Source organism: Mobula birostris, chromosome 27 (assembly GCF_030028105.1).
Source record: "Mobula birostris isolate sMobBir1 chromosome 27, sMobBir1.hap1, whole genome shotgun sequence".
NCBI lineage: Eukaryota > Metazoa > Chordata > Chondrichthyes > Myliobatiformes > Myliobatidae > Mobula > Mobula birostris.
The window spans coordinates 7,736,569-7,749,509 of NC_092396.1; the positions used below are offsets into that span (position 1 = coordinate 7,736,569).

The following is a 12,941-nucleotide window of genomic DNA, read 5'->3' on the forward strand; positions in this document are numbered from 1 at the left end:
CAACCAAACTTGATCTGGGGATTAAAGAAAGAAGTAATATCGCTGGGTTCTTCTGACCACTTTGTCAGTCATGTGTTCAGTGTTTAACTGTACATGCATCTATTTATCAAGTTATTTCAGTATAATATTGCCATTGGAAGAAACACATCTAGATTGACACACTGTAATGTCAATTGGACATGGACCTGTGCCCTGGATTCTAACACATCAAAGGTATGCACTGATCAGATGACATTTGAAAAGGTTTCTATTCCTGCCCTGATTTTAAATTAGTAGATTTGTCTCTTAGACTAGACAACAATAGCTTGATCTAGTCCAGGGCTCCCAACCTTTTTAAGCAAGGGGTCTGTGGACCCCAGGTTGGGAATCCCTGATCGAGTCTTACTAGGACTCTTTTGTCACCAGCTATGGATATTTGTTGTCACACTGATAGAATAGGTTCAGAATGTTGCAACTTGAAGTGCTTGCTGGTGAGAATAGATTAAGGAGTGCCCAATATTGACACTATTCCTCGAAGTCTCATGGCAGTTGGTCAAAAGTTGTTAAGTAAACCTGTAATCTCTCAACTGGTGAATCTGTACTCATTCAAATGGAACACTTTCGGGAATAAACACAAGCTAGAATGCAAACATGAGGAAATCTGCAGATGCTGGAATTTCAAGCAACAGATGGCTGGTTGAGCTTGGATTGAAACCATTGGGAAAAAGTTAATTGACCTTATTCCACAATCAATCTTTTGCAACCGGTCTAACTTTTGAAGATTGGCTTTATTTGTCACATGCACATGGAAACATGCAGTGGAAATGCATCATTTGCTTCAACCCCCAATACTTGCAGGGGGGCAGCTTGCAAGTGTTGCAATGCTTCCATCACCAATATAGCATGCCTACAAACTAACCTGTCTCTTTCTAATTTGAAATGTGGGAGATGGTATGAAATCATTACAGAATATGGTATGAATTGAATCTCAATCTTACAGGTGGCATTGTGTAAAGTTTTACACTATCTCCTACACTGTTGCTCCTAACTATGGTGATAGTCGTAACATTCCCTATTCAAACTAAGGACATCCTCTATTGTGTTTTATGGCACTATTGTGATTAATAGCATAGATTAAGGCCACATAAACAAACAGCAGTAGGACTGCAGATGCTGGAAACTCAAAAGGAAGGCATACAAATGCTGGAGGAACGCAGCAGGTCAGGCAGCACCCATGGAAAAGAACAGTTAACATTTTGGGCCGAGACCCTTCAGGACTCAATATAGAATGGGTATATTCTATAGATATAGAATGTCAGGAATAAACATGCTTCAATGTGTTCCAACCAAGTGAAGCTAAGCATACTAAACAACAGGAGTATCAACACTCAAGACAAATGTAAGCAACACACGTCAAAGTTGCTGGTGAACACAGCAGGCCAGGCAGCATCTCTAGGAAGAGGTACAGTCGACGCTTCGGGCCGAGACCCTTCGCCAGGACATCCTACTTTATTTCACAGCTCAGTTTGGTTCACAAACACACAAAATGCTGCAGGAATCATCAAGTCAGGCAGCATCTATGGTGAGGAGTAGAGAGTCAATGTTTTGGGCTGAGACCCTTCATTTGGATCTGAAAGGAAAGGGGAAGAAGTTAGTATAAGAACTTAACACTGTTTGCTCTGGATTTTCTACAAAATCTCTTGCATTCATGCATAGTTTGGGTAGCTTCGTCATTATGAATCATATACCAGTGCATGATTCATCCTTCCTAGTAGACTGCTTCTGACAATCTACTAATTTTGGGATTGGTGTTGATATATTTTTAATTCCTTTATGCATTTAAATAAACAGATGAGATCCAATCCAGGCCTCTGAATTACTCACTTGGTAACAATCATAGGAAACAGAACATGTGCATCAGGCCTTTCAGCCCACAAAGTTGTGCAGAACCAATTAAACTAGTAATCAAATGGCCATTTCAACCCTGGGGGAAAATATACTGGCTCTCTATGATAGCATAAGGATTACTGTAGTACTTCCAGAAAATTCGGCCAATTATGCAAGGTATAAGAATTTGACAGTTTTTTTGTTTGCAAGCTCGTGGAATTGTTTTTGTCTTGTGCAGATTGAATGAAAGGGCCATCCATCTCATGAACACAAAGGTCCTTAACCAACCATGTTACCCTCATAACAAAGATTCATAGTAAGACACGGCAAAATATGAATCACTTCTCGTATCTTACCACTGGACCAAGTCATACCGATGAAATTCACCGCCACCCTCAAATGCGCCAACAATCCAAAGTCAACTGACGGAAAGTTCTTTGGAAAGATCAATATTTAAATCCTGACAGGCATTAATGGTTCCCGTTTTCAGCGTTACGTATCAGAACCTGCACTGGTAGCCCCTTTGTGTTCATGATTATCTCCCTCCAAGCCGCCGTCTGCAAGTTTAAAACGCCCCTCCCCCACTCTGTCCCATCTGTTTTCTCCCTTTCTCATTGTTTGCCGTCATCTATCATTCACCCGCCATTCCTGATCACCTCCTTTACCCGTCACTAGTCTACCCGGGGAAGGGTCTCGACTGTCCATTTCCTTCCATAGATGCTGCCTTGCCTTCTGAGTTGCTTCAGAAGGTTGCGAGGGCTGCTCTGAATTTCCAGCATTTTGCAGAATTTCCGCGTTTATGTTACTGTACACCATTTCTCAGTCCGCCAGTCACCTCGGGCTGCTTTCTCACTACTCCCCTTCTCTTTAAACTGGCCATGTCATCTCTCCACTCTCAAACTCTGTTGCAGGGTTTTATTTTTGCCCCGAAATGTCGACAATTCCTTTCTTTCCGCAGATTGCGCATTATTCCTGATGAAAGGTCTCGGCCCGAAAAGCCGACCTAAATGCTGGCTGACCTGCTGAGTTCCTCCAGCATTTTGTGTGTGTTAATATGTATTATATGCTTGTTTTTCATGTGACGCTCTGTGCCTGCGATCCAGCTGCAAGTTTTTCCGTACACCTATGCATATAACAAATAAACTCCAATTAGACTTCAGCTGCCATCCAATTTCTGAATGGGCATTGAACCCATGAACACTACCTCACCACTTCTTAATTTCTATTTTGCAGTACATATTTAACTATTAAATATATATATACTTACTGCAATTGACCTATTTCATTTATTATGCGTTGCATTGTACTGCCACCGCAAAGACAACAAATTTCACGACATATACCGACGTATTAAACTCGATTCTGTTTCCACATGCCCACTGAGCTTCTCCAGTTTATCGCTGCGGATTCCAGCATTTGCCGTTTCTGGTGTCTCCTGAACTACAGTAACCTGAAATGAAAATAAAACATTTTTGAGGGGTAGACAGTATCTGTGTCAGAACCTCTCACCGGGGTGCTTGCCCCGAATCCTATATATTGACAAAGCCAATTGAACGTCAGGAAGAGTGCCGTAAAACACAAGTCTAGGGAAAGATGTGGCCAAACTGTGAAGTGCTCCGGCCAGAATGAACATTTAATTTCCTGTTCTGGTATTTCACTAACAAAGGAAGACATTCACTGTGGCAAGCTATGTGGGAATGAATCATTCAACTAAGAGCATGAATTATAAGAAAGTATCAAAAATTCGTGGACCATTTGGCTGAAATGTGACATTGTGGCAGAGGCAGAAACCAACAAGATGGAAATGTTTGTGAAAACACTACTTACAGTTAATTTATAACTGTTGGGAAAGTTACTTAAGGTTTGTAAAGCTTTTAGAGTGACAGCAATAAATGTAGCATACAAATGTGAATGTTATTAATTTTCTGATACAGTAAAGCTGAGAACACTGGCATCATTTAAAAGGCAGGCTGACAGTAGTGGGTCTGTAGGTTTCATTGCGAGCATTGTGAATTAAGGTGAGCCATTAAAAGGGGCTGGAGAACTGCAGTACTTCACAGTACACTAAGTCAGAGGCTTTTTCCCAGGGCTAAAATGGCTAGCACAAAAGGGCACAGTTTTAAGGTGCTTGGAAGTAGGTACAGAGGCAATATCAGGGGTAAGTTTTTTGCGCAGAGAGTGGTGAGTGTGTGGAATGGGCTGCCGGCGGCGGTGGTGGAGGCGGATATGATAGGGTCTTTTAAGACTCCTGGACAGGAATATGGAGCTCAAAAAAATAGAGGGCTATGTGTAACCCTGGGTAATTTCTCAGGTAAGGACATGTTTGACACAGCTTTGTGGGCCGAAGGGCCTGTATTGCGCTGTAAGTTTTCTAAGTTTCTATACGTTGGCTGTCCCACCCCGGTCCGAGCAAGCGGTTGATTGACGGCAGTCCGGGGACGGCGGAGGGGGATGACGTGATGACGCAGACCCGCCGGCGCAAGGCGCGCGCGCCGACGCAGCGCGAGGGAGCGCGTGGGTTCCATTATTCACGAGCGATGGAGGCGCTGGCCGGTGTGTTTGCCACCGTTCCCCCTGCCGCCGCCGCTGGCGGCCTCGGACTCTGTGCCACCGGCGCGCTGCTCTACAGAGCCGTGACCAGGTAAGCGGAGACCCGGCTACTGACAAGGAGAGCGGAGCTGTCGGCGGCGGTGGGGGGAGGAGGGTGGAGATGGTCGCTGTCCTCTTCAACTTCGTCCGCACAACGCCCGTGACCTCGCCTCATCCCGGTCCTCAGACCTCCACCCCCTCTCCCCATTACCTTGTTCTCTCCCTCAGCTTCCCCATTCACTAGTCCTTTACCTCCCCCTCTCCCTCCCAATTCCCCGCCCCCATCTTACCCCTTTTCTCCTTCCCGCCTTCTCCCCACATTGTAAATTGGCCTCCGGGAAGGAAATGAATGAAGATGACTTCTCATTGTATTTTATTGCTACTTGGCTAGGTAAACCCTTTCTCCTTTTGCAGTCAGGAATGATTGTTTTCCTTTGTACTTATTTTTCATGCGGGAATGTACAATTGTTTTCCTTTGATCTTTCAACATTGCCTGCTTTGGTTGTCTTTTTGTCTGATTCTGGGACTTGGGCACAACTATCGTGGTGATGCTCTGGGCTACTGTTTTAGCAGTGTTGCACTGTTTGCGTTGAGATGAGATGTTAAACTTTGGTGATTATTTTGAAGTGGATGCAAAAAAAAATCCATGGTACTTGAACACTAACTAACCTGGCCAATATATAGTCTCTGTGTTGTGAGAAAAACTTATGTTGTCATCACTTTGCTATTTGTGGAAGTTTGGTGACTGGATTTTCCACATTGTTTTGTTACTTCAATTGTAAAATGCCTTGGTATGCCCCAAAGTGGCATGAGTGCTAGAAAAACCTTAAATTCATATATCTTGGAAAGAGTAATCTTCATTAGAGGTTGCTGGTATATGTCACCATATATATACTGCTAAGATTTGTTTTCTTGCTGGCATATTCCGAGAACCATAGTAGAATCAGTGAAAGACTGCACCCAACAGGGTGGACAAACAAGAAATGTGCAAAAGACAACAAACTGCAAATACAAAAGAAAGAGAAAAATGAGCAATAAATATTAAGAACATGAGGTGAAGAGTCCTTGACAGGGTGACAGACTGTAACAGATGGAGACCATAGCCAAAAATAGCTGCACTAAGCTAAGGGAAAGATGCCAAAGTACTAAGCGATGTAAGAAAAGTGCCAGTAACATCATGAACACGAGGAATTCTGCAGATGCTGGAAATTCAAGCAACACACATCAAAGTTGCCGGTGAACGCAGCAGGCCAGGCAGCATCTCTAGGAAGAGGTACAGTTGACGTTTTGGGCCGAGACCCTTCGTCAGGACTAACTGAAGGAAGAGTTAGTAAGAGATTTGAAAATGGGAGTGGGAGGGGGAGATCCAAAATGATAGGAGAAGACAGGAGGGGGAGGGATGGAGTTAAGAGCTGGATAGGTGATTGGCAAAAGGGATATGAGAGGATCATGGGACAGGAGGCCCAGGGAGAAAGAAAAGGGGAGGGGGGGAAAACACAGAGGATGGGCAAGGGGTATAGTCAGAGAGACAGAGGGAGAAAAAGGAGAGAGAGAGAAAGAATGTGTGTATATAAATAAATAACGGATGGGGTACGAGGGGGAGGTGGGGCATTAGCGGAAGTTAGAGAAGTCGATGTTCATGCCATCAGGTTGGTGGCTACCCAGACGGAATATAAGGTGTTGTTCCTCCAACCTGAGTGTGGCCTCATCTTTACAGTAGAGGAGGCCTTGGATAGACATATCGGAATGGGATGTGGAATTAAAATGTGTGGCCACTGGGCTTTCTCTGCTTTCTCTGGCGGACAGAGCGTAGGTGTTCAGCAAAACGATCTCCCAGTCTGCGTCGGGTCTTGCCAATGTATAACATCATGAGGTAGCTTCATACACCCTGCTTCTGGACGGTTTGTCCCACTCCCATCAGGACCACCAGACTCAAAAACAGGTACTTTCCCTAGGCAGTAAGGCTGATCAGTACCTCCACTTATTAACTTCACCACTACTTTATTATTCCACATCAGTCACTGTATGTACAGCCTCCCATCACTTTATGATATATGTATCATTTTTTATTATTGTGTCCTTTATCTTTTTTTCCTGCATCATATCCAGAGTAACAATAATTTTGTTCTCCTTACACTTGTGTGCAGGAAATGACATTAAATAATCTTGAAGAACCAGACGAATCAAATGAATGAGTGTGGCCATTGTTACTTCCATCTTGCAGAGCCTGTCATTTTCTTCATGATACTTTTAGAAAACAATGTTTATGTTTAATAGTTTAATTGAATAAGATTAAAGTTTGATTTCTTTAGGCCCCTCCCTGAGAGGCTTGTTGAATTATTTTGGGATTCTGTTTGGCATGTGTCTAGTACTTCTCACAAACAAGTATAATCTTCATGTTCGAGTCTAGATGGTGTGTTAGCAAGCTACTGAGTTTGGGGCTGCCATGTTACTCAAATTTAATGAGCATGGGAAGGGGATGAGAGTGAAAAGTAAAGATGAAACTGAACACCTGGACAATGGAGATGGAGAGTTTAAGTGTGGACTTTTAGTTGCTTTGACCAACTGAATGAGTTTACTCCAGAATGTGAGAAAATTATTAAAAATGCTGCATGTAAACTGTTTGTCTGTTTTCCCCACCTCCCCAACTCCTCTAAAAGATCAATAAGTTCACCATTTGTGTTTTACAAAAGAGTATATAAAGGCTTTGCCTGCAATGGCTGACCTTAGTGGAAGTTATAAAACTAATTCACAACAGTATGAAATCTTCTGTCAGCTGTGACATAGGTTTGTAACTTCAAGTTCTGAAAACAAGCTTCTAAAAGTAGGCTGATAGTGTAGTGGTTTGAATGAATTGTTAAATCAACAACTACCCATCTTTTCAGGTGTATGTAGAAGATTTCAGGGTCCACTTTTAATTAAGACCAGTGGGATGTTCTGTTCAGTATTCAATCAGTGCATTTTCAGTTTGGAAACCTCTACAATTTGTCTGTAAACTTCTGCATCAATGTAATATTTTCCCCTCACTTGAATCCTCTTCAAAGTGTTCAGATTCCATCAGATTAGTTGCATAATTTGGAATGTAATACTTATAGAGATTGGCTTGGGTGTGGAAAAATTGGGTAGATTGGCTGTCGTTCAGTTTTGATTTTGTATCTGAGAAGAGCTTTCAGTAGATTGAATTTTGCAATTCATAACCTACCTCAGTGTGTGGATGATGCAGATTTGATTGTGATTTCCAAAACAAAATTGGAAAGATTTTATAAGAGCAAACATTTTGAAGATCACTAGTGAAAGGTAGGATAGGCAAATCATATGAGAATCAGTGTTGTAATGATTGAATGCATAAACACCCACCCCCATCTAACTTTTGACCTCTATATCATTTGAGTCCGATTTCCTGATTTTCCTTGATCTTTTTTTTAAGCAAACAGAATTCAAACTTGAGTATCTAAACTCTTGAGCATCCATAGCCTCTGGATAATTCTAAAGGTTCGCAGCCAGTGAGTAAGGAAACATCTCCTTGTCATTGTTGTAAACAGGCATCTCCTTATCCTGACTAGTTATAGCTACTGGATAATGATGATTCGATAGAGGAAAGATGAAGGTGACTGTCTGAAAATTCACATTGACTAGAATCACTAAACCAGATTGGAATGTCTCAGTCAGCATTAGGAAATGTTAGCTGTTTGTGTTTTTAATTGGATTCACAATCACAGGATCATTAAATAAGTTTTATTTTGCCTAGATAGGTTTGGAATCTGCACTCTGTATTGTTGTTGAAGTTACTGTAACCATAATAGTTTGATTTAATTTACTCTTGGAATATGGTTGTTGCTGCAAACCTTTGTTTGTCCTTGCGCTGGTGAAGAGCTGCCACTAGTTCACAGCAGTCTGTGTGTTGGTACACTTTCATGTTCAGCTGTAGAGTCAATTCATTTAGACCTTGAGATTTTGGGGTTTATTGATTTGATACAGTATTGTGTTGGTTTGATTTGTTTTATTTTGGGGAGGAAGAGCTTCTTTTCAATATAAGGACAAAGGGTGATTGGTAGCTATCTACTTCAGCTTCATGAAGTGAAAATGTACATTCATTGTTGAATACTTTTTAACTCAAATATAGCTGAAGACCAGAAAAAATATTTTATTGACTAGAAGCTGGTTTGAAAGTGTTGATTCAGGAAGGTGGTACTGATTGGGGGAAGTGTCAGGGGTAATTTCTGTAAATGGAATGTTTAATGCTAATAGCACAAGCATTTCCCCTATTTTAAAACTGTTTACACTTTCAAAGCCAAGATTGGACTCATAAGCCACTTGAGAGCCCATAAGTAGATCAACAGAACAAAGACCATCATCCTCGACCTCAAGGGATAGCCATGACAACACATATATGTTAGTCTTCTTCTTGGCCCCTTAGCTCCCAGTTGAATATAAGCCTTTGATGACCTCTTGTCTCTATTGTCCAAAGTCGATGGTATGGTTGGACTTCATCAATGTTTCTGTAATCCATGGTATCCACTGTATAGCTTCACCAGAGCCCTGTGGCCAGCCTTGCCTATTTCCATCTCTCATGACAGGAATGTAGAAAGGCGTGTGTGTGTGTGTGTGTATATGTCTATATATATATAAATTTAAGCAGAGAGTAGCAAGCAGAAAGGACTATGCGGCATGCAGCATGCACTAACTACAAATACTACTGCACTAGACGCTTCACACACACCCTGTGAGCAAATACTCCCACCCACACACAAAGCTGCCAGTAGTGCCATCTTTCAAATATCTGGGGAGCATTCTCTCTGAAGATAGCGGCATTGACAATGACATCCAGAGCCGCATTTAACAGGCATCAGCTGCCTTTGGAAGACTTCAGCGTAGAGTCTTTCAGAACAGGAGCCTTCGTCTCTTCACAAAGGTCGCTGTATACCAAGTGGTCTGCGTAACCACCCTCCTTTATTGCTGTGAAGCTTGGGTAACCTACAGCCATCACATCAAGTCCTTGGAGCGCTTCCACATAAGCTGCCACCAGCGCATCCTGGGAATTACCTGGCGTGAGCGAGTGCCTCACACTGTAATACTTGTAAAGACCAACTGCAGAAGTATTGAGGCCATGATCACCCAGCGTCAGCTGCAGTGGCTGGGGCATGTGATAAGGATGCCCCCATGTCAGCTACCCCGCAGAGTGTTATACGGCCAACTACATCATGGTTGACGCTCAGCTGGAGGGCCGAAGAAGTGCTATAAAGATCAGATGAAGAATGCTTTAAGGAAGTGCAAGATCAGACCCGAGGACCTAGAGGAGGTTGCTGCTGACCGTACCACTTGGCGACAGCTGTGTAGGGACAGGGTTCGTATTCTGGAGATGGAAAAAACAACCAGAAGATAGCAGAAGAGAGCCAGGAGAAATGCAGCCATGGTTGCCACCACTACCACCACTACCACCTGCAATAGAGCTTGTGGGTCCAGGATAGGACTGTATAGTCATCAAAGATCTCACTATTAAAGGAGTGGATGTCGTTATCGGATTTTTTTGGACAACCTAAGAAGTATATAAATTTATAGGCATTATTATTATGTATTGCAATGTACTGCTGCCACAGAACAACAAATTTTGTGACGTATGCCAGTGATATTAAACTTGATTCTGAGCAATGCCATTCCCCAGTAATTTTCCTTGTAATATCCCTTCATCGTCGCCTGTAATCTACCACTCAACCAAACAATTTACAGTGACCAATCAATCTGCCAACCTGCACTCCGTGATATTGGAGCAACTAGAGTATATTAGTTAGGGGTGAGGTGGGGAGACCGCCATAGTCTTGGGGAGAAGACCCAAGCTTCACAGACAAATCCAGAGGTCAGGATTGAACTGAAGTTGATGTAATTCTGAGGCAACAGCTCTACTGGCTGTGCTGTGCACTTAAAAATTAGTTTCATTTCTCACATGTACATTAAAACATACCGTGAAATGCCCCATTTGATTTAAAGTGTTGAGTATATGGGATTTGGGAGTGATTCTTGGATGTTATGTGCCCTTTTGCTTGGAAAGGGTGGGTTAGAGACTCTTAATCTATCCCAAACTGTGGTTTTCCTGAGTGTGTGAAATCCATTGTTTGGTGCCTGTAATCTCAGTGGATTAGTGGGAACGGTGGGAGGAATAAAGCTCCTCTGGCGGCCTGCTCCAGTAGGTAGGGAATTGTTGCAGAACAAAGGCTGGAAATCTCATCTCATCCTCTGTATTTGCAAGTTACACAGCTAGTACAGATGATTTAATTTGATGTTCTTGCTGCCTTCTTTAATCACTCCTATTTGATTGTGTGGTAAACCATATATATGTTGTAACTGGGTTAACTGTCTGGACACGCCCCTCTGCTGACTGCCCCTGTGGCTCCTCCCACATATTCCTGTATAAAGGTGATTATACCTTGCCCCTCCCCCTCAGTCCGGGGGCAGACACTCAACACGGAGGTCGTATTGTACAATGAATAAAAGCCTTTCAGTATTTTACCCAACTTCAGTCTTTTGGAGTTATTGAAGGTGCTTCAATTTTATTCACTGTACAATATGACCTCCATGTTGAGTGTCTGCCCCCGGACTGAGGGGGAGGGGCAAGGCGGAATCACCTTTATACAGGAATCTGTGGTAGGAGCCACAGGGGTAGTCAGTAGAGGGGCGTGTCCAGACAGTTAACCCAGTTACAACATATGTGGTTTACTGTACATTTTAAAGCATAGAACACGCACTGAGACCTGACAAGTTAGACCTTGATTCCCAAACGCCTGAAGCTGGAAACGCTTTCGAACTCTGGCTGGCCCGCTTTGAAGTGTACCTAGAGGAGATTAAAGTGACCGACCCCGTAGCGAAGCGCAGAGTTCTACTCTCCAGGGTCAGTCCACAGGTCTATTCACTGATCAGAGACCAGCTGAGCTATGACGGCGCGATGAGCGCCCTCAAAGGACAATACCTGTGGCCGATAAACAGTGTTTATGCTTGGCATTGATTAGCAACACAGCAACAATGGCCCGGGGAATCAAGTGCTGAGTTCGTCCAGGCCCTACGGACACTCGTGCGAGCCTGCAATTGCCAGGAGCTGACGGCGGTGCAGCATGCAGAACTCCTAGTGAGAGATGCCTTCATCACGGGGACCAGGTCAGTGTATGTGTGCCAGCGGCTGTTGGAAAAAACCGATCTTGCCTTAAGTTCGGTGATCGAGCTGGCCGACACACTGGAGGCCGCTCTGCATAACTCCGAGGCTCTCCAGGCACGCAATCCCCCGATGGCCTCGTGGGCGCCGCTGACACCGCAACCTGCCGGCGAATCGACCACGGCTGCTGCCAGCCGCGAGTCCCCGCAACCCGCCGGCGAATCGACCTCGACTGCCGCCAGTCGCAAGTCCACGAAGTGCTACTTCTGCAGACTCGAGAAGCAACCCCGGAAATGCTGCTGGGCTCGACAAGCTACCTGCTCCAGCTGCAGAAAGAAGGGCCACTTCGTCAAGGCCTGTAAGTCCAAATCGCGAGCGGGATCGAGCAGCGCCGTGTGCAAGATGTGGGGGTCGCCATCTTGCCTGCTGTCACCTTCCCTGCACACCGCCACCACGTGCGAGATATGGGGGCGGCCATCTTGGTTGGCACCCCCTCCCACCGCCTGCGACCAACGGGTGCTCACGGGGCACCCCACTGCGCCGGACCAAGACAGTGACTCAACCCTGACCCCTGTGACCCTCGACCAAAGTGCTCCCCACCAGCTCGCAAGGTCAATGATGGACATCCTGGTGGAGGGGCGCAGGACAAGCTGCCTGTTTGGTATAGGCAGCACGGAGAGTTTTATCCACCCGGACACGGTGCAGCATTGCGGACTCATGATACGGCCGGTAAGTCAGAGGGTCACCATGGCTTCCGGGTCGCATACAACAGACATCCGGGGGGGTTGTGTCGCGACACTAGTGGTGCAGGGCACAGAATATTGAGACTTTACGTTATTGGTCATGCCTCAACTGTGTGCCCCTGTGCTATTGGGGCTCGACTTCCAGAGCCACCTGAAAAGCGTGACAATGAAGTATGATGGGCCCCTCCCACCAATTACTGTCGTAAATCCCCAGTTTTGTAGGGATACGTCACATTCCCCGCTACTGATCACACACACACACACACACACACACACACACACACACACACACACACACACACACACACACACACACTGACCCGCACATCCCACCCCGACCCGCACATCCCACCCAATGCCATGCCAACTGCCGCACTACTGACGCCATTTGCGGCCTCTCCACCCTCAAGATCCCTCCCCCATTGCGGTTTGCCAACCTGACCCCCGACTGTAAACCTGTGGCAACTAAAAGCAGGAGGTACAGTGCGGGGGACAGAGCCTTCATTAAGTCTGAGGTGCAGCGGCTGCTCAGGGAGGGGGTCATTGAGTCAAGCACAAGTCCTTGGAGGGCGCAGGTGGTCGTTGTTCGGAATGGGGAGAAG

General features: G+C 44.8%; 1 protein-coding gene across 6 annotated transcripts in view; it reads left to right on the top strand.

The window, feature by feature from the left end:
• Positions 1–3,483: 3,483 nt before the first annotated feature.
• tmem201 (transmembrane protein 201) overlaps positions 3,484–12,941 on the top strand; it is a 184,835-nt gene continuing 175,377 nt past the window's right edge. For 5 of the 6 annotated variants that reach the window (XM_072245173.1, XM_072245172.1, XM_072245175.1 and 2 more), the window contains exon 1: positions 4,368–4,507. In XM_072245173.1, the coding sequence (XP_072101274.1) occupies positions 4,404–4,507 (104 nt within the window). In that variant the 5' untranslated portion in view covers positions 4,368–4,403. Of the gene's footprint in view, positions 3,728–4,367; positions 4,508–12,941 lie in introns of those variants that run through there. The other variant, XM_072245174.1, reaches the window with a different exon arrangement.